The sequence below is a fragment of the Typopeltis vanoorti genome, chromosome 17 (genome assembly GCF_054136105.1).
Source record: "Typopeltis vanoorti isolate ZY-2024b chromosome 17, IOZ_Tvanoo_1.0, whole genome shotgun sequence".
NCBI lineage: Eukaryota > Metazoa > Arthropoda > Arachnida > Uropygi > Thelyphonidae > Typopeltis > Typopeltis vanoorti.
This window is the reverse complement of record NC_143565.1, coordinates 105,048,055-105,072,879: the sequence shown is the minus strand read 5'-3', so window position 1 is coordinate 105,072,879 and position 24,825 is coordinate 105,048,055. Positions and strand designations below refer to the sequence as shown.

The 24,825-nt window shown below is 35.5% G+C and overlaps 1 protein-coding gene across 1 annotated transcript in view; it reads right to left on the bottom strand.

Moving 5' to 3' along the window:
- LOC150097737 (WD repeat-containing protein 43-like) overlaps window positions 1-24,825 on the bottom strand; it is a 200,893-nt gene that overhangs the window by 92,300 nt on the left and 83,768 nt on the right. The window contains exon 6 of the mRNA XM_090407367.1: window positions 17,832-17,931. Within this exon, the coding sequence (XP_090263493.1) occupies window positions 17,832-17,931 (100 nt within the window). The remainder of the gene's footprint in view (window positions 1-17,831; window positions 17,932-24,825) is intronic.

Sequence of the window (24,825 nt, the reverse complement as noted above, 5' to 3'; positions counted from 1 at the left end):
AACTGAGAATAAGAGCATCCAGAACCATACAGAGTAGTCTTGAAAAGGATGTCTCCTGTAACATAGAAGATTGTGACTGTTAAATATCCAAACAGGTTTATTATAAGAGCACAGGTGTATTACCAGGAAACAGTTTCAAAAAGTTACTCTTGGATGAACCCTAAATGTTCACCTAAGTCTAAACAAAACTTTCAGCAAACTTTCCTTATTCAAACTGTTCTTGTAATAACAGGAATACTGATTCAGAATCAGTTACTTTCTATCAGAGAAATGTTCAGGATTCATTGAAATTAAAACATGTACAGTATGAATCAGCTGATGTAACCCAGTCATCAGAGCCTTCAGCAGACATACCTAATATGAGTTTAAATGAAAATAATGATTTTTTCTTCAAGTTCAGATTTATCTGAAATTCATTCATCTTTGATAGAATTTGAAATCCACGTGAAACTGAAGTGGATATAATAGTCATGGAGAAGACAATAAAAACAATGAGCATTCTGATAATTGCTCATTGTTTAAGAAAACTTCTAAATTGTTACCTTCTCCTAAGGACAAACTCTCACCTTTGATGTTGCCTGGCGTTTATGAGATTCCATGCTCATTCAAATTATCTTACTTTGGACAGACAAGTAGGTCTGTTCAGAAACGCATCTCAGAACATCAAGACCACATTCGTCTTTTTAAACCGCAGAAATCTTGCCCCTCTCAACACGGAATTGAAAATCCAAACCATAGGATCCATTGGGAAAAGTCTAAACTTTTACATAGATCTTTATATAAACATGAACGTTTATACAAAGAAAGTTCTGAAGCCCTACTACACAGCCCAAACTTAAACCTCAACAACGTTCTTACTATTCCTAAAGTATGGGAAATTGTCATACAAAATTGTGTTAATTTATTTTTTTTTTATTATTATTTTTTTTTTTGTACTACTGTAGCAAGTTATGCATGTTTAATGAGATTCTATTGTAATCATGCACCCTAACTGTATGTTATTCCTATTATTGTTTAAAACTACTGTACTGATGATGTCCTAAGATACTTAGGATGAAATATTTACAATTAAATAATTTTCACTGTGGTTAATACGTATGTTTCTTTTAATTAAGAACAGTTATAATTTCAGGATATTTCATTTTGAAAATATAATTAAATAATTTTTCTACACTGTGAAGAAAAAATTCGCCGTTTCATTACTGCTTTCCTGCATTGGACTTGATGGCACACAATGGTGGCCTTGAGCGGAAGTTTCTCAGGTGAATTCCTGAGCATGTGTGAAAGCAAAAGGAATGTTACCAAACTTTGATGAGCGTTTGGCTGTCCATGGAGTACAAAAGGAACACAGCAAGAGAAAAGGTGTGGAGTTTCTGTGTCTTCAATATTGTGGACAGAAATTAGAAGAAAAGTTAGAAGACTGAGAAGATATCCTTGTATAGAGAGATAAGTGTGAAATTTTCAAGAGTAAATAATCCTTTATAGGATTTATTTCAGTTAAAGCTGAAAGGCACTTTACTGATTTCCAGTTCATATAGAATGGACCCAGTAAAGCTTGTTTTAAAAAGGGTAACTTAGAGATTAGGTTATATATATGATATCCTGATATATGAACCTTTGTGCAGGGTTAATTAGCAGTTTGATTTAAGGTGGTTTCTTTTATTTTGAATTTGAGTTTTAACTACTTGGAATGTGTGTGAGTGAAGAAAGAAGGTAAAAATATATACCCCCCACCACACACACATAATATAAATATCATGTTATACTCCTAAATAAGCCTAATAGTCTAGAAGATTCCATGACTAAATTGAATAACTGTTGTAAAAAGTCGTCATCATCAAATTCCTGACATGTACCCTCAGGGGGGGGAGTACGGGATAATTAAGATAACACTACATGAAAAAGGAACACCACTACTAACTTCCAAACAAGTTTTTCTCAAAAGTAATCTTATCTGTCAAGATTCCATTGTCATTACATTATCAGATCTTATATTTCTGTCTTTTATGGCACTTTTTACTGTATTAATCCATCTATGCCTTGGTCTTCCTCTGGGTGTTTTTCTTTCCAATTTGGCAAAGAACACTTGTTTTGCTACTAACACATTCCTGAATGTTAACAATGGCAAGTTCTTTCATAATATTCTGATCTTTAATGCGTAATACTGCAACTGACGACATATGTTCACTTTACCAATTCTTGTCAGAACTCCCATATCAAATATCTCCAGTCTTTGATCAAGTGTGCACCCCCCCCCCAACCCAGAGCTTATAAGTTAAAACTGGTTGGGACACAGTCTTGTATACAGCTAATTTAGTATTTTGACTAATTCCTTTAGCCCATACATGAGAGGTTGGCTGGTCAACCTATAGTACATTAGTACTGTATATGGGTAGTGGGTTGGGAAAGGAGGAACTTGTTTACATTTGATTTAAAAGACTGCATACTGTATTTTTCGGAAACAGATCAGGGGGAAGACTGCTCCACAACCCAGCCGTAGTAGCAGGGATGAAGGAGAAGGAAAAGAAACTTGTTCTGCGGATTTCAAGATGTACTATGAAGGGATGTTGAACAACAGCTGTACATGTTCCAATGGGCTTATTACTATGTCGAGGAACTATTTCAGATGAATTACACAGTCCAACACAATTTTTGCTGACTTTTATATGAGACTTGTTTTTTACTAATTTAGGTGCACTGATTTCAAATATCAAACCCATTTTTCTCTATCACGTCAGGTTTTTCCTCTATGGCATTTTCCTTTTGCTAATTTGTAAGTTTTAAGGAGGCAGTACTATTTAGAGGATCAAAAAAATCGATATTTTAATATTATTTTCTGAAAGTATGTACTTTTAAAAATCTGTTCCTAACTTTTTATCAAGAAATTTGAAAAATTCCCGAAGATATAGCCTATTATTCAAAGCAGTGCGCAGATCAGAATTGGAGCGCTCACCGCTCTCGCTTGTCAGTAAACGAATAAATGAGTAAGAACCTACAACAGCACGTACTGGCGCTTTGAATGCGAGAGAGGCCGATAATTAGATACATAACTACTTAACAATATTCATTAAAAATTACAAGAATATTTATAAAAAAATAACAATTTTACTTACACATGAGTTTCAGGGAATAAATTTTTGTTTGTAGCAATTTCTACTGTGTGTTCTGTTTTGGCAATCCCTTTGAATACTCCAACAGTAGTCAGCCATCATGTGAGAATCTCATCTTCCTTGGTACGGATCTTCCATAGTTTTTAAGTCCTGATGAAATCTTTCGCCTTGTTCATCGCTTACAGCACCTAAATTCTTGGGAAATCTATCAAGATGACTGTATAGGAAATGAAGCTTTATGCTCATATTGCAACCTAGGCGCTGGAAATTTTCAAGCATTGTTTCCACTAGATCTTTGCAATTGCACGCTTTTTTGTTTCTAAGAAAATTATTCGCAACCATCGTAAATGAAGTCCAGGCCTCTTTCTCAATTTTGTTCATAGAGTTGATGAAATTTGGGTCTCTCATTAAAGTTCTAATTTGCGGTCCATCAAATACACCAGCTTTAATTTTTTCATAACTAAGTCGTAAAAATTTTTCACATATGTATTGGAACCAGTCACTTTGTAAATCTAAAGCTTTCACATACTGCTTCATAAGACCTAGTTTGATGTGTAGAGGTGGTAAAATGATTTTTTCTCTGTCGATTAAAGGTTGATTTATAACATTCTGTTCTCCAACATTTAAGGATATTCTAAGAGGCCAATGTTTCTGACTCCAGTGTTGGTTTCTAGCTCGACTATCCCAGAAGCATAGAAAACACGGAAACTTTGTATATCCTCTTTGAAAGCCAAGTAAAAAGTTCACCATTTTAAGATCCACACAGATGATCCAGTTATGGTCTGTATATTTTAATAACTTCAGAACCTTTTTAATGTCCTCATATGTTTCCTTTAAGTGGACTGAATAGCCAATAGGAATTGAGCCATATACATTCCCATTGTGTAGTAAGACACACTTGAGACTTCTGCTTGAACTGTCGATAAATAAACGCCACTCGTTTGGATGATATTGTACAACACTCATTTCAGTTAGTAAACCTGACACATTGTTAGAGTAAACAAACCCACACTCGTATTTAAAATATTGTACAAGATTACTTTCCCTGCTACGATAAAAAGTTATCTTTGTATCTTGCTCCAGTAAGATTTTTTCATTTAATCTTGAAGCTAACAATTCCGACGATTCCTTTGATAGGCCCAAATCTCTTACTAAGTCATTCAATTCCGCTTGAGTAAAACGTTGCGGTCCAGAACTAGAAATTAAATTTTCATTGTCTAAATCAACATCCGGGTCTTGCTCCTCAAGAACATCTGGCATATCCTGATCATGCTCGTTCTCAAGTAAAGGAAGTCCTTTATAAATTGGCACGGCTATTTCATTGGAATGAGCAACTGGCCGAATTGATGAGTCGAGATTTGGATACACAACTTTTTTCTTATTCTTCTTATTATAACCAGAAGTCTGAACTAAACAAAAATAGCAATCATCTACGTGATTTTTCGGTTCACGCCAAATCATTGGAATGCCAAAAGCTAATTTTTGGCGTTTTCCCTTGCTCCACTGTCGTAAATTTTCTACACATGACTTACACACTTTATTTGGAGCCCATGACTTGCCCTGATCTGCAATTTTTATGTCAAAATATGCAAAGTACACTTTCTTAACGAAATCAGTGATATTTGTCCTTTGGCTGGGAACAGTAAAGCTGTCACAAATGTAGCAGAAGGAATCTACACTATTGACACAATTTCGAGTAGTAGACATGATGTATTTTCTTCATTACCAACTAACATGCAATTAACAAGACAAAAAAAAAACCAGAGACTTTATTGAAACGTTATAAGCGCTCATCATACTTTCACAATCGATTAACGATTGACTGATTTCGATCATTCTTTGTCCGCTATGATGCATATAGCATTCATTTGTTTTAGGCAGTTGTCATCGCCTAAATGTATTAGGTTGGTTATTCGTTCTCTCTCGCATTCAAAGCAGCAGTACGTATTGTTGCAGGTTCTTATGCATTTATTCGTTTACTAACAAGTGAGAGCGGTGAGCGCTCCGATTCTGATCTGCGCACCGCTTTGAATAATAGGCTATAATAGGCTGAATTTTTCGAATTTCTCAATAAAAAGTTAGGAACAGATTCCTAAAAGTACATACTTTCAGAAAATAATATTACAAAATCGATTTTTTTGATCCTCTAAATAGTACTGCCTCCTTAAAACTATCAAAAACTTACTAATTAGCAAAAAGAAAATGCCATAGAGGAAAAACATGACGTGATAGAGAAAAATGGGTTTGATATTTGAAATCAGCGCACCCAAATTAGTAAAAAACAAGCATTAGATCATAATCAGTAGGGAAAAAAATTTTTTTTTGTTGGCCAGTGTTATTATCATCATCATAATCATCAAATTCCTGATATATACCTTCAAAGGGTGTACAGGTAATGATAGTACTACATCATTACTACCTTCCTATCTACAATTTTCCTCGAAATCAGTCTGTTACCTGTCAAGACTCCAACATTATCAAATCTTATATTTCTATCTTCTAAGGCACTTTTTACTGTATCAATCCACCTATATCTGGGTCTTTTCCTGCCAACCTGGCAGGGAACACTTGTTTTGCTAATCTTTCTTCTTCTTACCATTCTGTTTTAAGTGACCATACCACCTGAGATTAGCTCTGCTAACGCATTCCTATATGCTGACAATGTCAAGTTCTTTCCTAATATCCTCATTTTTAATATGATATTGCCATTGATGAAATCTGTTCATGGTTCTAATCTTTCTCAGGACTACTCATATCTGCAGTCTCTAGTCTTTGGTCAAGTGTTTTACTTCTGACCCAGCTCTCAGATCCATAAGTTAAAACTGGTTTGAATACTATCTTGTATACAGCTTATTTAGTGTTCTGACTAATTTCTCTCTTATTCCACATGAATTTATTCAATTGATGTCCTACCATACCAGCTTTGCTGATTCTGTTGTCTATTTCCATATTTAATTTACCATCTTCACTAAAAATCATACCTAAGTAGCTGAAATGCTTTACTCGTTACACAGGTTCTCCGTTCACAACACAGTTGACATTTTCAACGATTCTGCCTATTTTCATTGTCTTTGTCCTTTTATTGCTGACCTTCATACCATATCTATTACAACATTCATTAAATTTAGTCAGGGAATCTTGCAGACTTGCAGTGGATTTATTTAGAAGTATAACATCGTCCGCATAAAGCAAAGAGCTGACATTAACATCTCCAATTCTCATATCATGTTTAATACCACTTTCCTTCATAATGTGATCCGTATAGATAATGAATAAAACAGGGGATAATGTACATCCTTGTCTCACAGAAGATTTAACATTAAACCATTTTCCTGTACTTCCTCCAATTCTAACTGCGGACTTACAACTCAAATAAAGACTAAGTATTGCTTGATATAATGTCCCATTGACACAATATAACTGTAGCATATTGAATAGCTCCTCTCTTGGCACCTTGTCATATGCCTTTTCCGGACAAATCTTAAATACAGATCTTTGTTATATGACCATGATTTCTCACCTATCTGTCGTAAAGCGAAAATCTGATCCTGACAACCTCTATTTGGCCTGAATTCAGATGTTCTTCACCAAGCTTCTCTTCCATAATTCTTCTCAACAGTTTCTCAAGTATACTGCATATAACTTACTAGGAACACCCAGTATTGAAATACCTCTGTAATTCTCATATTCAGTTTTATTTCTCTTTTTATATATGGGTACTATGAGAGCTCTACTCCAATCATTGGGAATTCGTTCCTCTGTCCAGGCCTTCTGAACTATGCAGTGCAACCACTGTAAGACTTTTATAGCTCCAAACTTGAGCATTTCTGGTTGAATATCATCTACTCCTGCACCTTTTCCACATTTCAGACTTTTGATGGCTTTTTCTATTTCAAGTATGTATATGTATTCCTGACTACATGCCTGGTCAGTGTTTTTTACCACTGTGCTGTCATCACTGCTTGTTTCATTTAGCAATTTTTTTAAGTAATTACTCCATACTTCAAGGATATCTTTTTCTCCTGTTTTCATGTCACCTTTATCATCTTTAATTCCTTTTACAGCAATCTTTCCTCCATTTCTGAGCTTCTTCAACAACCTCCAGAATATCTTGCCACCTTTTTGTTATTTATTTTCTAAGTGCTTACTAAAGTCCTCCCACGACTTTTATTTAGCTGGTTTTACACTGTGTTTAGCTTTCTTACATTTGTCTCCGTATTCTCTGAGAGCACGAGCTGACTTATTTGCCAGGAACTTTTGATATGCTTTCTTCTTTTCTCTCAATGTCTCTTTAACTTCTTGTGTCCACAATGGAGTTCTGCTTTTTCTATCCTTACAGACAACCTCACTACATGCCTCTCTGGTTGAATCAATCAGTGTTTTCTTCATGGCTTATCAATGAATCTACATGATCTGGTTCCTGTTCTCAAACTCTTTTGTTTGTTTTTCAATAATGTTTGTGTATTTTAGCCTACAGTTCACATCTGAGAGCTGCTCAACTTTTATTCACTTTAAAACGTTCTTACATGGTCTTCTTTTCAATATGAAATTCAATTTTATCCTGCTCAGGACTAAATGGTGATCGCTTCCAATTTCAAATCCTGTGTAAACTCTGATGTCCTGCACCAGGGAGAAAACATCACTATCAACAATAATATAGTCAATGAAACTTTTCTTATTCCTTGCGTCTTTTCTCCATGTGAATTTGTGCACATTTTTATGTTGGAACATGGTGTTAATAATAACCAGTCTATGTCCTGAGCAGAAATCCAACAGGTATTTGCCATTATTATTAGCTTTGCTCTTTTCTCCAAATTTTCCCAAAATATTTTAGTATGTCTCACAATGATTTCCTATTCTGCTATTTAGATCCCCAACAAGGACCACCTTTTCCTTTTTCATTGTGTCAGTTGCTTTCTCTAAAGTCTCAAAAAATTCCTCCACTTCTACCTTAGTAGAACCTTCTGTGGGACCATAGGCACAAATAAGTCTTATTGTCCACTTTCCTATTCTCCAAGTATGTATTTAGTATTGAATACTATGGCTACTCCTTCTTTTCCTTGATTGTCATTGCCTGAATATAACATTTTGTATTTATTGCTCAGAAAGATCTCACCAGTTTTTGCCTTTTTTGTTTCAGTCACCCTTATTATGTCAATCTGGTACTTATCCAATTGCTCAGCTAGCTCCATTTCTTTGCCATTCAGGCTTCATATGTTGATAGTACTGATCTTGAACTCTGGTGATGATGAGTTGGGATGGGTTTTAGGATTTGTTCCACTAGCTGACTTTTTGCTGTTTGCCCTGGTTCCCTGGCAAAAACAACAGGGGCCTTGTTTAACCAGGCGATGCCCCAGCCGACATGAAATTCTGTCATGTTGTACCATCATTTTTTATTTTAGTTTAAGCTAATAAGAATACGTTGGTTGGCTAAATGCCAAATTGCCAGCCTATCCTCGTTCGTTAAGTATCCAGGTAGATACTTAACAGAGGGTACCACGAGAAGGTGAGGATTGGACATTAGGTCAGAATCCCTGATTGGTTCTCCACATTCCTTTAAAGGCTATGTGGAGGTCTCCTCTCAGTTATGTAGCTTTGATCCTTATGAACATTTGCCTTGGAAATATTTATAGAAGACACATATTGCAGAAACCAAAGGTCCGTGCAAAAGTTGGAGGAGTGAGTTGGTAAGAGATGTGTCATTAATATGTCTAATTGCTCTCCATTGTATTGAGTCAAGTATTTTGAGGGAGTTTTTAGGGTGCCCCACTCTATATGTGAGAGCAGTATTCAATAGCTGGGCAGATTTGTGTTTATATAAAGTTAACAGCTGTTCAGGGGTGAACAAAGGAAAAAGAGAACAAAAAAGAAACAACTGGATTTTATTAGCAATGAAATTGACAAGGTTATCTGAACCCCATTGGAGGATATATATATATATATATATAGCAGGAAGAAGGTTGGTGAAAGGAAAGAACCTTGTGGAAACCTGGCATTAGTTTAATGGTGAGAGGATAAGGAACCATCCACCAGGCAGAAAAACCAAATATATCAAATGTATCTTGAATGGAGACTCTATACAACAAGTGAAACATTTCAGCTACCTAGGCATAATTTTGAGTGAAAATAGCAAATTAAATATGGAAATAGACAACAGAATTAGCAAAGCTGGTATATATGGCAGAAAGTTAACTGACTAAATTTATATGGAATAAGAAAGAAAGATATCAGTCAAAACACTAAATTAGATAAATACAAGATAGTGTTCCTTTACCTTTTGGATTGGAGAACTGGGTTAGAAATGAAGCACATGACAAAAGACTGGAGACCACAGATATGAGAAGTCTAAGAAAGATTAGGAGAATAAACATATGGCATTAAAACTGAGGCTATCAGGCGAGAACTTGATATTGGTAGCATGCAGGAAAGTTTTAGCAGAGATAATCTCAGGTGGTACAGTCACTTAAATAGAATGGGAGAGGATAGATTAGCAAAACAAGTGCTATTTGTCAGGCTGGCAGGAAAAAAACCATACAAGGAAGACCAAGTGTCTTCAAAGATAGAAATAAGAGCTGATAATATTGTAATCTTGAAAGAGAACAGATTAATTTGGAAAATAATTGTTGACACGAAGTTAGTAATGATGTAACTTTTCATGTAGTACTATCATAATATCTTGTACGCTCCATAAGGATACATGTCAGGAATCTGATAATGGGTATTGCAAGTTAACTCATTTTGTTCCTTTGTGCTTTTGCATATAGTAAGAGTGAACCTAACTAAGAAACTGTATGGCACAATAAAATCACAAATAAGGATTACAAATACAAAATCTGATTAAGATTTGTTCATATAAAGTTCCTAGAATCACTTGAATCTTGATGAAAGGACAAAACAAATTTCACATCTTTTGCAAGAGAAGAAGGTTAATCTAGAAGATATCTTAAATCATTACAGACAGTCAGTTTGTGGTTAAGATAATATTTCTGCTTTGTAATCAAACTACAGGTTTGAATTCCACTGAAGTGTGGATATATTTGTATATTTTTAAGGAATTCATGATTTTATCTCCCAATGCATGCCACCATGCTTTTTGGAGGCCTAAAGTGGTTGAAACATCACCAGAGTTAAAGATTGGTACTATCAACATATGAAGCGTGAATGGCAAAGAAAGGGAGAGCTAGCCGAAGAATTGGATAAGTACCAGATCGACATAATACGGGTGACAGAAACAAAAAAGACAAAAACTGGTGATATCTTTCTGAGCAATAAATACAAATTCAGGCAATGACAATCAACGAAAAGAAGGAGTAGCCATAGTATTCAACACAAAATATGAGGCTAATCTTCTTGAATGGCAGGCAGTCTCAAGTAGTGATGAGGGTAAATATGAGAATGGGAAACTAGACAATGAGACTTATTTGTGCCTATGGTCCCACAGAAGATTCTACTAAGGTAGAAGTGGAGCAATTTTTTGATGCTTTAGAAAAAGCAACTGACACGATGAAAAAGAAAAAGTTGGTCCTTGTTGGGGATCTAAATAGCAGAGTAGGAAATGATTGTCAGACATACAAAAATATTTTGGGAAAATTTGGAGAAAAGAGCAAAGCTAATAATAATGGCAAATACCTGTTGGATTTCTGCTCAGGACATGGACTGGTTATTACTAACACCATGTTCCAACATAAAAATGTGCACAAATTCACATGGAGAGAAGAGGCAAGGAATAAGAAAAGTCTCATTGACTATGTTATTGTTGATAGTGATGTTTTCTGTCTGGTGCAGGACACCAGAGTATACAGAGGATTTGAAATTGGAAGTGATCACTATTTAGTCTTGAGCAGGATAAAATTGAATTTCATATCGAAAAGAATGACATATAAGAAAGTTTTAAAGCGAATAAAAGTTGAGCAGCTATCAGATGTGAACTGTAGACTAAAATACACAAAGATTATTGAAGGAAAAATGAAAGAGTTTGAGAGCAGGAACCAAACCTTTGAAAATTCAGTGGCAAGATTTGAAGAAAACCCTGATTGATTCAGGTAGAGAGGCATGTGGTGAATTTGTCTGCAAGGATAGAAAAATTAGAACTCCATGATGGACACAGGAAGTTAAAGAGGCAGCAAAGGAAAAGAAGAAAGCACATCAAAGGTTCCTGGCAAATAAGTCAGCCTTTCCTCTTAGAGAATACAGAGACGAATGTAAGAAAGCGAAACACTGTGTAAAACTAGCTAAACAAAAGTCATGGGAGGACTTTGGCAAGAACATAGAAAATAAATATCAAGAAGGTGGCAAGATGTTCTGGAGGTTGTTGAAGAAGCTTAGAAATGGAAGAAAGAGTGCTGTAAAAGGAATTAAAGATGATAAAGGTGACATGAAAACAGGAGAAAAAGATATCCTTGAAGTATGGAGTAATTACTTTGAAAAACTGCTAAAAGAAACAAGCAGTGATGATAGCACAGTGGTAAAAAAACACTCATCAGGCATACCGTCAGGAATACATATCCATACCTGAAGTAGAAAAAGCCACCAAAGAGGCCTGAAATGTGGAAAGGCAGCAAGAGTAGATGATATTCGACCAGAAATGCTAAATTATGGTGGTTATCATCATCATCAAATTCCTACCATGTACTCTCAAGGGGGTAGTACAGGATATGAGAGTACTACATGAAAAAATTACATCATTACTAACTTCCTATCTACAATTTTCCTCCAAATCAGTCTGTTACTTGTCAAGACTCCAACATTATCAGATCTTATATTTCTATCGTCTAAGGCACATTGTACCGTATCAATCCACCTATATCTTGGTCTTCCTCTGGGTCGTTTTCCATGCAACCTGGCAGAGAACACTTGATTTGCTAATCTTTCCTCTCCCATTCTATTTAAGTGACCATACCACCTGAGATTAGCTCTGCTAACGCATTCCTGGATGCTGACAATGTCAAGTTCTTTCCTAATATCCTCATTTTTAACATGATATTGCCATTGATGCCATCTGTTCACGCCTCTAATCTTTCTCAGGACTCTCATATCTGCAGTCTCTAGTCTTTGGGCAAGTGTTTTACTTCTGACCCAACTCTCCGATCCATAAGTTAAAACTGGTTTGAACACTGTCTTGTATACAGCTAATTTAGTGTTCCGACTAATTTCTCTCTTATTCCATATGAATTTATTCAATTGACTTCTCACCATAGCAGCTTTGCTGATTCTGTTGTCTATTTCTATATTTAATTTACCATCTTCAGTAAAAATCATGCCAAAGTAGCTGAAATGTTTTACTTGTTCCACAGGTTCTCCATTCACAACACAATTGACATTTTCAATGATTCTGCATATTTTCCTTGTCTTTGTCTTTTTATTGCTGACCTTCATACCATATCTATTACAACAGCTATTCAATTTAGTCAGAGAATCTTGCAGACTTGTAGCGGATTTATTTAGAAGTATAACATCATCCGCATAAAGCAAAGAGCTGACATTAACATCTCCAATTTTGATATCAGGTTTAATACCACATTCCTTCATAATGTGATCCATATAGATAATGAATAACAGAGGGGATAATGTACATCCTTGTCTCACACCAGATTGAACATGTTCTTCACCAAGCTTTTCTTCCACAATTCTTCTCAACCGTTTCTCAAGTATACTTGCATAGATCTTGCCAGGAACACTCAGTAGGGAAATACCTCTGTAATTCTCACATTCAGTTTTATTTCCCTTTTTATATATGGGTAATATGAGAGCTCTACTCCAATCATCGGGAATTCATCCCTCTGTCCAGGCTTTCTGAACTATGCAGTGCTGCCACTGTAACACTTTTATACCACCATACTTCAGCATTTCTGGTCGAACATCATCTACTCCTGCTGCCTTTCCACATTTCAAGCCTTTGATGGCTTTTTCTACTTCAAGTATGGATATGTATTCCTGACTGCATGCCTGGAAAGTGTTTTTAATCACTGTGCTGTCATCACTGCTTGTTTCATTTATCAGTTTTTCAAAGTAATTACTCCATACTTCAAGCATATCTTTTTCTCCTGTTTTCATGTCACGTTTATCATCTCTAACTCCTTTTACAGCACTCTTTCCTAAGCTTCTTCAACAACCTCCAGAATATTTTGCCACCTTCTTGATATTTATTTTCTATATTCTTGCCAAAGTCCTCCCATGACTTTTGTTTAGCTAGTTTTACACAGTGTTTAGCTTTCTTACATTTGTCTCTGTATTCTGTAAGAGTAAAAGCTGATTTATTTGCCAGGAACTTTTGATATGCTTTCTTCTTTTCCTTCACTGCCTCTTTAACTTCCTGTGTTCACCAGGCAGTTCTGATTTTTTTATCCTTGCCCACAACCTCACCACATGCCTCTCTGGCAGAATCAATCAATGTTTTCTTCAGAGTTTGCCACTGAATCTCCAAGGTTTGATTCCTGTTCTCAAAGTCTTTCATTTTCTTTTCAATAATCTTTCTGTATTTTAGTCTACAGTTCACATCTGAGAGCTGCTCAACTTTTATTCGCTTTAAGATTTTCTTACATATCATTCTTTTCAATATGAAATTCAATTTTATCCTGCTCAAGACTAAATAGTGATCACTTCCAATTTCAAATCCTCTGTACACTCTGGTGTCCTGCACCAGACAGAAAACATCACTATCAACAATAACATGGTCAATGAGACTTTTCTTATTCCTAGCCTCTTCTCTGCATGTGAATTTGTGCACATTTTTATGTTGGAACATGGTATTAGTAATAACCAGTCCATGTCCTGAGCAGAAATCCAACAGATATTTGCCATTATTATTAGCTTTGCTCTTTTCTCCAAATTTTCCCAAAATATTTTTGTATGTCTGACAATCATTTCCTACTCTGCTATTTAGATCCCCAACAAGGACCAACTTTTCCTTTTTCATTGTGTCGGTTGCTTTTTCTAAAGCATCAAAAAATTCCTCCACTTCTACCTTAGTAGAACCTTCTGTGGGACCATAGGCACAAATAAGTCTCATTGTCCAGTTCCACATTTTCATATTTGCCCACATTACTCTACTTGAGACTGACTGCCATTCAAGAAGATTAGACTCGTATTTTGTGTTGAATACTATGGCTACTCGTTCTTTTCCTTGTTTGTCATTACCTGAATATAACATTTTGTATTTATTGCTCAGAAAGATCTCACCAGTTTTGTCTTTTTTGTTTCAGTCACCCCTATTATGTCGATCTGGTAGCTATCTAATTCCTCAGCTAGCTCCATTTCTTTGCCATTCAGGCTTCTTACGTTGATAGTACCGATCTTTAACTCTGGTGATGTTGAGTTGGGGTTTGTTTTCAGATGTGTTCCAGTAGCTGACTTTTCGCTGTTTGCCCTGTTCCCTGGTGAAAACAATGGGGGCCTTGTTTAAACGGGCGACGCCGTAGCCGGCATGAAATTTTGTCATGTCGTACCATCATTTTTTATTTTGGTTTAACCAATAAGAATACAATTTGGTCGGCTAAATCCCAAATTGCCAGCCCATCCTCATTCGTTCAGTATAAAAGTAGATACCCAACAGGGTGCACCACGAGAAGGTGAGGATTGGACATTAGTTCAAAGGCTATGTGGAGGAGACCTCAACATAGACTTTAAAGGAATGCGGAGAACCGCATTCCTTTAAACGCTATGTGGAGGTCTCCTCTCAGTTATACAGCTTTGACCCTTAAGCACCCCAAGTATGGTGGTATAAAAGTCTTACAGTGGCTGCACTGCATAGTTCAGAAAGCCTGGACAGAGGGACGAATTCCCAATGATTGGAGTAGAGCTCTCATAGTACCCATATATAAAAAGGGAAATAAAACTGAATGTGAGAATTTCAGAAGTATTTCTCTACCAAGTGTTCCTGGCAAGATCTATGCAAGTATACTTGAGAAGCAGTTGAGAAGAATTGTGGAAGAAAAGTTGGATGAAGAACAAGCTGGATTCAGGCTAAATAGAGGCTGTCAGGATCAGATCTTCACTTTACGACAATTAGTTGAGAAAGCATGGGAATATAACAAAGATGTGTATTGAAGTTTTGTCGATCTGGAAAAGGCATATGACAAGGTGCCAAGAGAGGAGCTATTCAATATACTACAGATATATGGTGTCAATGGGGCATTATATCAAGCAATACTTAGTCTTTATTTGAGTTGTATGTCAGCAGTTAGAATTGAAGGAAGTACAGGAAGATGGTTTAATGTTAAATCTGGTGTGAGACAAGGATGTACATTATCCCCTCTGTTATTCATTATCTATATGGATCACATTGTGAAGGAAAGTATTATTAAACCTGATATCAAAATTGGAGATGTTAATGTTAGCTCTTTGCTTTATGCGGATGATGTTATACTTCTAAATAAATCTGCTACAAGTCTGCAAGATTCTCTGACTAAATTGAATAGCTGTTGTAATAGATATGGTATGAAGGTCAGCAATAAAAAGACAAAGACAATGAAAATAGGCAGAATCATTGAAAATGTCAACTGTTGTGAATGAAGAACCTGTGGAACAAGTAAAACATTTCAGCTACTTAGGCACGATTTTTACTGAAGATGGTAAATTAAATATAGAAATAGACAACAGAATCAGCAAAGCTGGTATGGTGGGAAGTCAATTGAATAAATTCATATGGAATAAGAGAGAAATTAGTCAGAACACTAAATTAGCTGTATACAAGACAGTGTTCAAACCAGTTTTAACTTATGGATCTGAGAGCTGGGTCAGAAGTAAAACACTTGACCAAAGACTAGAGACTGCAGGTATGAGAGTCCTGAGAAAGATTAGAGGTGTGAACAGATGGCATCAATGGCAATATCAGATTAAAAATGAAGATATTAGGAAAGAACTTGACATTGTCGACATCCAGGAATATGTTAGCAGAGCTAATGTCAGGTGGTATGGTCACTTAAACAGAATGGGCGAAGAAAGATTAGCAAAACAAGTGTCCTCTGCCAGGTTGGCATCAAAACGATCCAGAGGAAGACCAAGATATAGGTGGATTGATACTGGATAAAGTGCCTTAGGTGATAGAAATATAAGATCTGATAATGTTGGAGTCTTGACAAGTAACAGACTGATTTGGAGGAAAATTGTAGATAGGAAGTTTGTAATGATGTAAATTTTTCATGTAGTACTATCATATCCTGTACACCCCTTGAGGGTACATGTCAGGAATTTGATGATGAAGTGGTTGAAAAAGAACCATTTTGGTTTTTAAGAATAGGGTGCTTTGGCAGCCCCAATCTTAAAAACCAAATATGGTTCTTTTTCTTAATTTTTTTAATCTCCCATTATACTAAATATGCAATATATTTCCAAAACACTAAAATGCATAACTAAATTGAAATCTTTTTATCTAAGTTCTATAATGAGTATCTTGAGTAATTATATATTGGAAGTTTTTTCCCCACTTGGTTAGACTATAATAAATTTAGTTTAATCCTTTATCCAAGTGGAAGCAAACAAAGTTTGCGCCTGAAGTATCTTCAGGACTGAGGCAGCTCGTGGTAAAGGTGGACTAAACTCTCATCCCTTGTCTTAGTATCTCCTATAATGTAAATCACATCTACTTGCGAATGCTATGCATTAAGGGAAGGGCCAGTACCCAGATCGGTTTTGGTCTTTATTGAGGTCTCGTCAGTAGGAGCCAGATCCAGAGGTGGTCTCTGGGTCTGCATTATGGAAGATATTAAGACAAGTGATGAGAACTTAGTCCACCTTTACCACGAGTTGCCTCAGTCCTAAAGATACTTCAGGCACAAACTTTGTTTGGTTACACTTGGATAAAGGATTAAACTAAATTTATTATAGTCTAACCAAGTGGGAAAAAACTTCCAACAACTCTCTAAATCCAGAGTAATTTAATAATAAGGTGAGACACTTTTGGCAACTCGTATAGGTAAATATGACTTCTCCATTACTTCCACCTTAGTATCACCACCTCTGGGTCTGGCTCCCACTGACGAGACTTCAATAAAGGTCGAAACCGGTCTGGGTAGTGGCCCTTCCCTTAATGCATAGCATTATACATGTCAGCAAGGAAGTGTGCTTTGCATTTTGGGAGATACTAAGACAAGTGATGAGAGCTTAGTCCACCTTTACGACGAGTTGCCTCACTCCTGAAGATACGTTAGGTGCAAACTTTGTTTGCTTACACTTGGATAAAATATTAAACTAAATTTATTATGAGTAATTATATAGTTTACAACATAAATTGCTGAAACTATGTTTCAGTAACTTTATAATAACATACTGAAAATAATTATGACAAATGTGAAGAAATCTATCATTTGCTGGCCAGTATGCTTAGCATATCTGCTATCCAACCAACAGACTTCAGATCTGAATCTCGCTGTGAACATAGATGTTTGTGATTGTCTTTAAGTGGTGAATGAATTTTGTTGCCTTGTGCAAGATTACATTGCTGCTTATTGGAGGTCTGGAGTGGCTTGTAAAACTTTCATGTTTGATCTCTACTAAAGTAGGGTTTCTTGACTATGTAAAAAAACAAGCAAAAAATACCAAATTAAAAAAAAATTCTTACCATGCCCAGAGTATTACTCATGTACTACAGGTTGACAAATGAACCTTTTGTGGGCAGGAGCCACAAAAAACTGACAATATGTCGATGATGAGAGAGTCCCATTTGTAAAAATGATATTGCCAGTATCATATCATATAGAACCTTATTTTGAAATGCATACATACCTGTTCCTTAGAAACCAACTGTGAAATGTCAAAATCGACAACTTCATCTGACAAAATAAAAGAGGCTATTGCAGTGGAGTCTCCATCGGATTTCATCTGCCTAGAAGAGATAAAACATTTCTGTATATGCAAACAATATGAAAAAATAGGAAAAAAATTGACACATCTATTTTAATAAAATTATGACCAAATTATCTTGTTGACCGACTCAGAAACATAAAATAAACATTTACATAGCAATTTTGTACTGAAAAATTATTATGCAAATAATGAGGTGTGTGTTCTAGTTTCTAATTTCCAGGATAAAAATTTTCTGCCAAATCTCAGGCTAACTAAATCACAATAAAGAATACCAATGAGCAATTTGGAATCATGAAAGATTGATGTATGGTTCCAGATAATCCTTTGTGTTCTGTCGTCAGTGTTTGATTTCCTACCATTTCCTTTTTCCCGGGCATGGAGTGAGTGAGAGGGGGGGGGGGTATAAACTATTTCTCTAGTCTCTAGGGGGTGTGCTGTAGAAGGCTTACAATGGTTAAATTGTATTAGGTAAGAGTGTTGGAGACTAGTGGTTTTCTATAGCAAGTGTGTGCTGCAGTTTAATTGTACCATGAATGGTAATATTGTACATGACAATTTCTCTTATGTATTTCACAAGCATTCTGTTTACAATGACAGAATATAACAAAATCTTAACATGTAATGGGCCCACAGCAATAGAATTTTAGAGATTGAAACTTATTCAGCATTTTTTTTATATATAATTTATACTGTTCATAATAATCAAGCCACAAAATGCAGAATTTTGTTGAACATTACAGGTCGAACATTTCATAAAAGTAGATTTGAAAAGAGCTAAGGAGCCAAATTAACACACTCAGCCATATCCTTTAGAAGCAGTGAACTATCTTGCACTATCATGTTTTTTAATACCCTTGAGAGGTCAAGAAACCTATAACATAGTAGTCCAAGTGATTAGGGAGAAAGAAGGATTCTGTTAAAACATGTTTTTGAAAAAAGTAGGAATGTATTCATTTAGAAAAAAGATACAGGAAAAGCTATTACAAAGAATAGATAGAAAAAATGAAGGGAGATAAGAACTTGGGTTGGCGTAACTGTGTGCAGATGTCAACCAGTGGCTGTTACATGATTAGAGGAAAGCAAAGAAATGGTAGGAACCAGTTTAGGGGAGAGCAGCATCTGTGAAAAAAGATTGCAGAAAGAGTGGCTGTGTAAAAGTAATTAGAGTCTCTCTCTCGCTCTGTGTGTGTGTGAGAGAGAAAGAGAGAGAAGCATGATTTCTCTTGACTGTGTTCAAAAGCTCTCTTCTGAACATGATCAAGAATCTTAGAGAGGCTACATGAAATGACAGAACAATATCCTAAGGCTGGTTGGATTAAGGATTTATTAAGTGTTAGGAGTTGAGCAAGGAAGAAGTAATGGTTTGAACAAAACAGAATACTAAGCTTTTTGGAGATTGAGGAGGTGTCTATGGATGATGTCTTTATACTAGAATAAGCAAATGTAAAACTCAACCAAAGAGAAAACTGATAGTGAATGAAGGCTGGAACATTATCAAAAATGAGAGGGAGTGAAGTAAGATCTTTCTTCTGAATAATAAGACAGGACTGTGTTTTGGCAGCATTGAAATTTCTTAGATCATCCTCACCTCATTTGAGAATAGTGAGGAGATCAGTATGACACTGGTTATTGAAGATTTCAAAACGTGAATCATTTGAATGAAGAAGAATGGATAGTATTGCCATCAGCAAAATTATAGATAGATCAGAGAGAGAGAATGGTCAATGAAGTATAGGCAGAAGAATGTGGACAAGAGCACAGTTCTTTGGAGTGCTATACTCCAGCCTTGATAGAAAAATCTGATGAGAGAAAGCCATCCACCAATACACACTGAGCAACCAAAAAAGAAATTGAAAATTGGCAATCCAATCACAAATGGCTGGAAAAAAACCATTTTTGGTGGCCTTGTAAAGAGGCCTCAATACCAGACACAATAAATGCCTTAGACCATTGTTAGTTTCTTTAAACTTTTCCACAGCCTGTGTCTAAGGGTAGGTAGTTAGCAAGGTCTGTTGTTGAGAAAGAGTTCCTTCTCGAAAAGTCACCAGAATAAAACAAATGTCTTTCTCTGAAATCTGGTATTATTTTAGTGAGAATTATTAAAATTGCCCATTCTTGCATTAAAACAAAATAACAAAGTACACACACACACATATCAAACAAAATCACTGATTGTATGGCTCTAGCCATCTAGCCCATTCGTAGAAAGGTTGAGCCGCTGTTACTTTTGCTGAGATTCCAGCAAAGCTTTCCTCTAAAGTGTCTGCAACCTGTTCAGTAACTACACATTCTTTGTGTTCCAGGGTAGACAGAAAATACTTCCCAACTAAAAGGGTGTCTAATGATACAAAGGCTCTTTTGTATTTTATTTATTTTTTGGTAGTTAAGCTAATCATTAAAAAGCATTAATTAGTTTATTGCACTGGGAAACTAGTAAAGATAGACATATAATCTATGCTAGGAAACCAACCTGAAGGAGAAACTTCCAACCTAAAAAAAATAATAAAAATAAAATAAATTAAAAAAAAAAAAAAAAAAAAAAAAAATCAAGCACCCCCCCCCCCCCTCTCTCTCTCTCTAATGTGCCTAATTTATGGATTTTTTGAAGAATACAAACATGGAGTTAATGGATTTCATGATTTGAGAGTGTATGATGACTTCTGCCTAAAGCTAAATAAGTGAAGGAATTAGATAGAACAGTGCCAATTTTTCTCCAGGGCAGAAGCTTTTCTTTCCACTGTATGTACTGCTTCTCAGAATGGCAGCATTAAGTAATAATGAAGCAGTTTTTGCTATATCACTGTTTTGTTATGAGTCAGTCTAGTTGTCCTCGCAACATTAGGAACAATATCAATTTTGACATGTTGTGGGACATGACAAAACCAAAACGTTTTATTAAACATTTAAAAATTAGATCGAGATGATAAATAGAAATCGTGAAAAAACCTTTTTGCTGGATAGCATAATTTCTTCAACGCATCACAGAGATGATGATTAAACATTTTGATCGTTCAATCACTGTACACCGTTAGTTCAACTAGTTGTACTAATGAGCATTTTCTCCATCATGTTCCAAACTGAAGAATACTGTATTAATTGGAGAGTAACATAATTTATGCCTATTATGTTCAACTTTGATTCAAACCTACTTATATGGACAAATCTGGTATGAAAATCAACAATAAGAAGACAAGATACGAAAATTGAAAACACCATTCTCAATGGAGAAACTATAGAACAATATTTCAGCAATTTAGGCACACTTTTTATTGAAGATGACAATGGCAAATAAAATATGAAAACAGATAGCAAAGCTAGTACGGTGGGAAGCTAGCTGAATCAATTTATGGAATAGTTCTGGCTAATTTCTTAAATTAGCCAGAACACTAAACTAGCAGTGCTACATAAGATAATGTTCAAATGAATTTACACTTATATATCTGAGAGTGGGGTCAAAGTCAAATAACTGGGAGGAGAACTTCACATCGCCTTTAAGGAACGCAGAGAACTGACTGAAGTTTCTGATTTAATGTCCAATCTTCGCCTTCATGTGGTGGTCCCCATTAGTAGGTATTCACTGAGTATTGAACGAATGAGAATGAGCTAGCAATCTGGGACTTATGCAGCTTAAAGGCGAAGATTGGACATTGGAAATATGATGATGCAACATGATAAGATTTCATGCCAGATGAGATACTGCCCATCTGGCATGAAATCTTAACAAGGCCCCCAGCTGTTTTTGTCAAGGAACCAGGGCAAGGAGCAAAAAGTCAGATACTGGAACGGACTCAAGCTCAACTTCTAGAAGAAGAACAAACCCAATCAGAAGAAGAACTGAAGAGAGCATCCATCAATATAATAAGTATTAATAGAAAGGAAATCAAGCTTGCAGAACTCGAAAAATACCACTTTGACATAATTGGCATCACTGAAACAAAGATGACAAAAGTAGGTGAGATCTTACAAATAATAAGTATAGGATGTTATATTCGAGCAATAATGATCAAGCATTCAACACCTGAAGATAAACTTCTTCCATGAAAGGCAGTTTCACGTAGAGTTATGTGGGAAGCTTCAAAATGGACAATGCATGATGATTTAACAGGCATGAGGCCCCTTTTATGGGGAACTGGCATAGCTGACGAATCAGGCCTATGCCTGGGTCTTAAGTATCCCTGATTGTAATCCGTGTGTTCAAGGGGCTGGATTGCTGCTTGCAGGAGGAAAAACCCCAGATAAACTGGAGAGAAAAACCTTGCTGTCCACTGCCAAGACTGGCTAGCTTGGCTATGTCTGAGAAATTTCCTCGCTTAGGCAACGAGAATCGAACTCAGGACACTCCTTTCCCAGGCATATGGTTGCAAAGCGCATAACCACCAGGCTAACCGTTTTTTGTGCCTATGGTCCCACAAAAGGATCTCATAAGGAAGAAGTGGAGGAATTTTTTGAGTCACTAGAGCAGGGTTTCTCAAACTGTGTTCCGCGAGAAGTTCTGAAATTTTTCATTTTAGTTTTCTAAGCATTTTTTATGAATAAATATTTTATAGTAAAAATATTCTGAGGAGAATAACATTCATCAATATGTCGAAAAGCTCAGACCTAGAACACCTAATAACATCTGCATATCATTAATTTTCACACATCGAAACCTTTCAACATTTGGGAAAGGGAATAACGCTGTTTATGAAGGGTCATAAAAATTGCCTGCAAGCCCATTACAACAATTGGTGTCATATCTCCTGTTCTCAAAACTGAAGGAAATGCCATCTGTGTAGCAAATGTCAGTGACCAAGCAGCATATTTTTAAACATGGAAATATTCATGAATTATCGTTAATTTTCACACATTGAAATCTTTCAACAATCAGGAAAGAAAATACCGCCATTTATGACCGATCATAAAAATTGCCTGCAAGCCGATTATAACAATGGGCGGCGTTTTCTCAAAACTGAATGAAATGACATCTGCGTTGCAAATGTCAGTGAGCAATCAGCAAGAAAGTATAAAGAAAATTTTTCCACTGAAATTGAAGATCAAGGTAGTCTGTATCCGGTTCTCAAATCTATTACTACTGAATACTTTCTTCGCAAGTTCGTATTGCAGTGTGTAAGTGCTTGTTCTGAAACCAGAGTGCTGTGATTTTTTTAAAAGTAATAGGAATACAGAGTTAAATTCTAATATGAATAAGAGACAAGGCACTTTGTTTAATTTTGGTTTTAAGAAATCTCTTATTGAAGGTGTTTGTGACGAAACAGATAGTGAGTCATCCACCTCAAGTCATCACTTTTGTACATCCTGGAGATCTACAAAGATCTCCAGGATGTACAAAAGGAGGGGGAAAACTACCAGCACACAGGAGAAAAAGTCTGCATTCACTCGTAAATACTTATAATAATATTATAAATATATTTGGTGATCAGAATGGGATATATCAATGAAAATCAGCACAAATTAATTTAATGATGTTTGCTGAAGAAACTACGACATGCTCCAACATTTCATTAATCCAGTGATTGATAACTAATTTAAATGTCATTTATATGTCAACATGCCACACTGTATACATAAGTATACTAATACTCTTTATGATTATGCCATAATTAATTATTAATACTTATGTTAATGTATGAACATTCAAAAAATTTGGAAAGGTATTTACGAGTAAATTTCTTGGGACCGAACCCTCGGGGAAAAAAAAAAAGTCTAATGCCTTTTTATTCCCATAAGGCGAGGTGACTTTTAAAAAAATAATTCTTCTTACCCTTTAAACTAATTTTATAATTAATATCTGATTTATTTCGAACTTTAATTTTTGTTACTGAACATTTTATCAAATCATTCTTATTACAATTGCTTTTACATTATTTGACACGGTTTAGTACTTTTCTTACAAGTATTGTTACAATTCATATTTACTTTTGTGTGTTGCAGTCTTTTTTGCTCTTTTGCATTATTCCTTTACTTTTATATTATTCGACATTTCTTATTTATAATCTTATTGTTTTTCATACTAAAGTTACCTTTACAACACAATTTCTATTTGTTTTTATTATAGCTATGACAAATATTAGAATTTGAATATTATTGAAAAAATACCCATGGATTTTTGTTTAAAGACAGTTAACGTATTGCACTTCATGGTGAAGCTCATACAATTGGTGAGACGCTCATTAAGCATTGTGTGAAAGACATTGTATCATGCATGTTAAATGAGCAGGTTGCTAAAAAAATAGATGCAGTACAATTATCAAATGATACTGTTTCACGCTGCATCAAAGATCTTTCTGCTGACATAGAAAAAGAGCTAATTCATCGACTTAGACTGCAGTGAATATTCATTGCAAACGGATGAATCTACAGATGTCGCAGGACTCGCTGTAGTACTAGTGTTTGTTCGTTACATATTTGAAAAAAGTATTGAAGAAGATTTACTCGTGTGCGAATATATACAAGAAAAAACTACCGGAGAAGATATATTCAGCTATATTAATAATTATATTACAAAAACAGAAAATCGGTTGGGAGAAGTGTATTGATATTTGTACAGATGGTGCTCAAGCAATGGTAGGAAAGATGAAGGGAGTTGTAACACTTATCCTGCAAGTAACTACAAGAGCCACCAAAAGTCACTGTGTTTTGCATAGACAAGCACTACCTATATATTTAAAGATTATTTTGGATGAAGCCGTAAAAATCGACTATGTAAAATCTCGACCACTTCAATCCAGATTATTTAAAATTTTGTGCGATGAAATGGGTAGTGCACATAACGCACTTTTATTACATGCTGAAGTGAGATGGCTATCCAGAGGAAAAGCATTATCGAGGCTTTTTGAAAACCTCGTAGTGAGTTAATGGTCTTCTTGATGTCACATAATTTAGGACAAAATTTTATTGAATTATTAAGAAATTC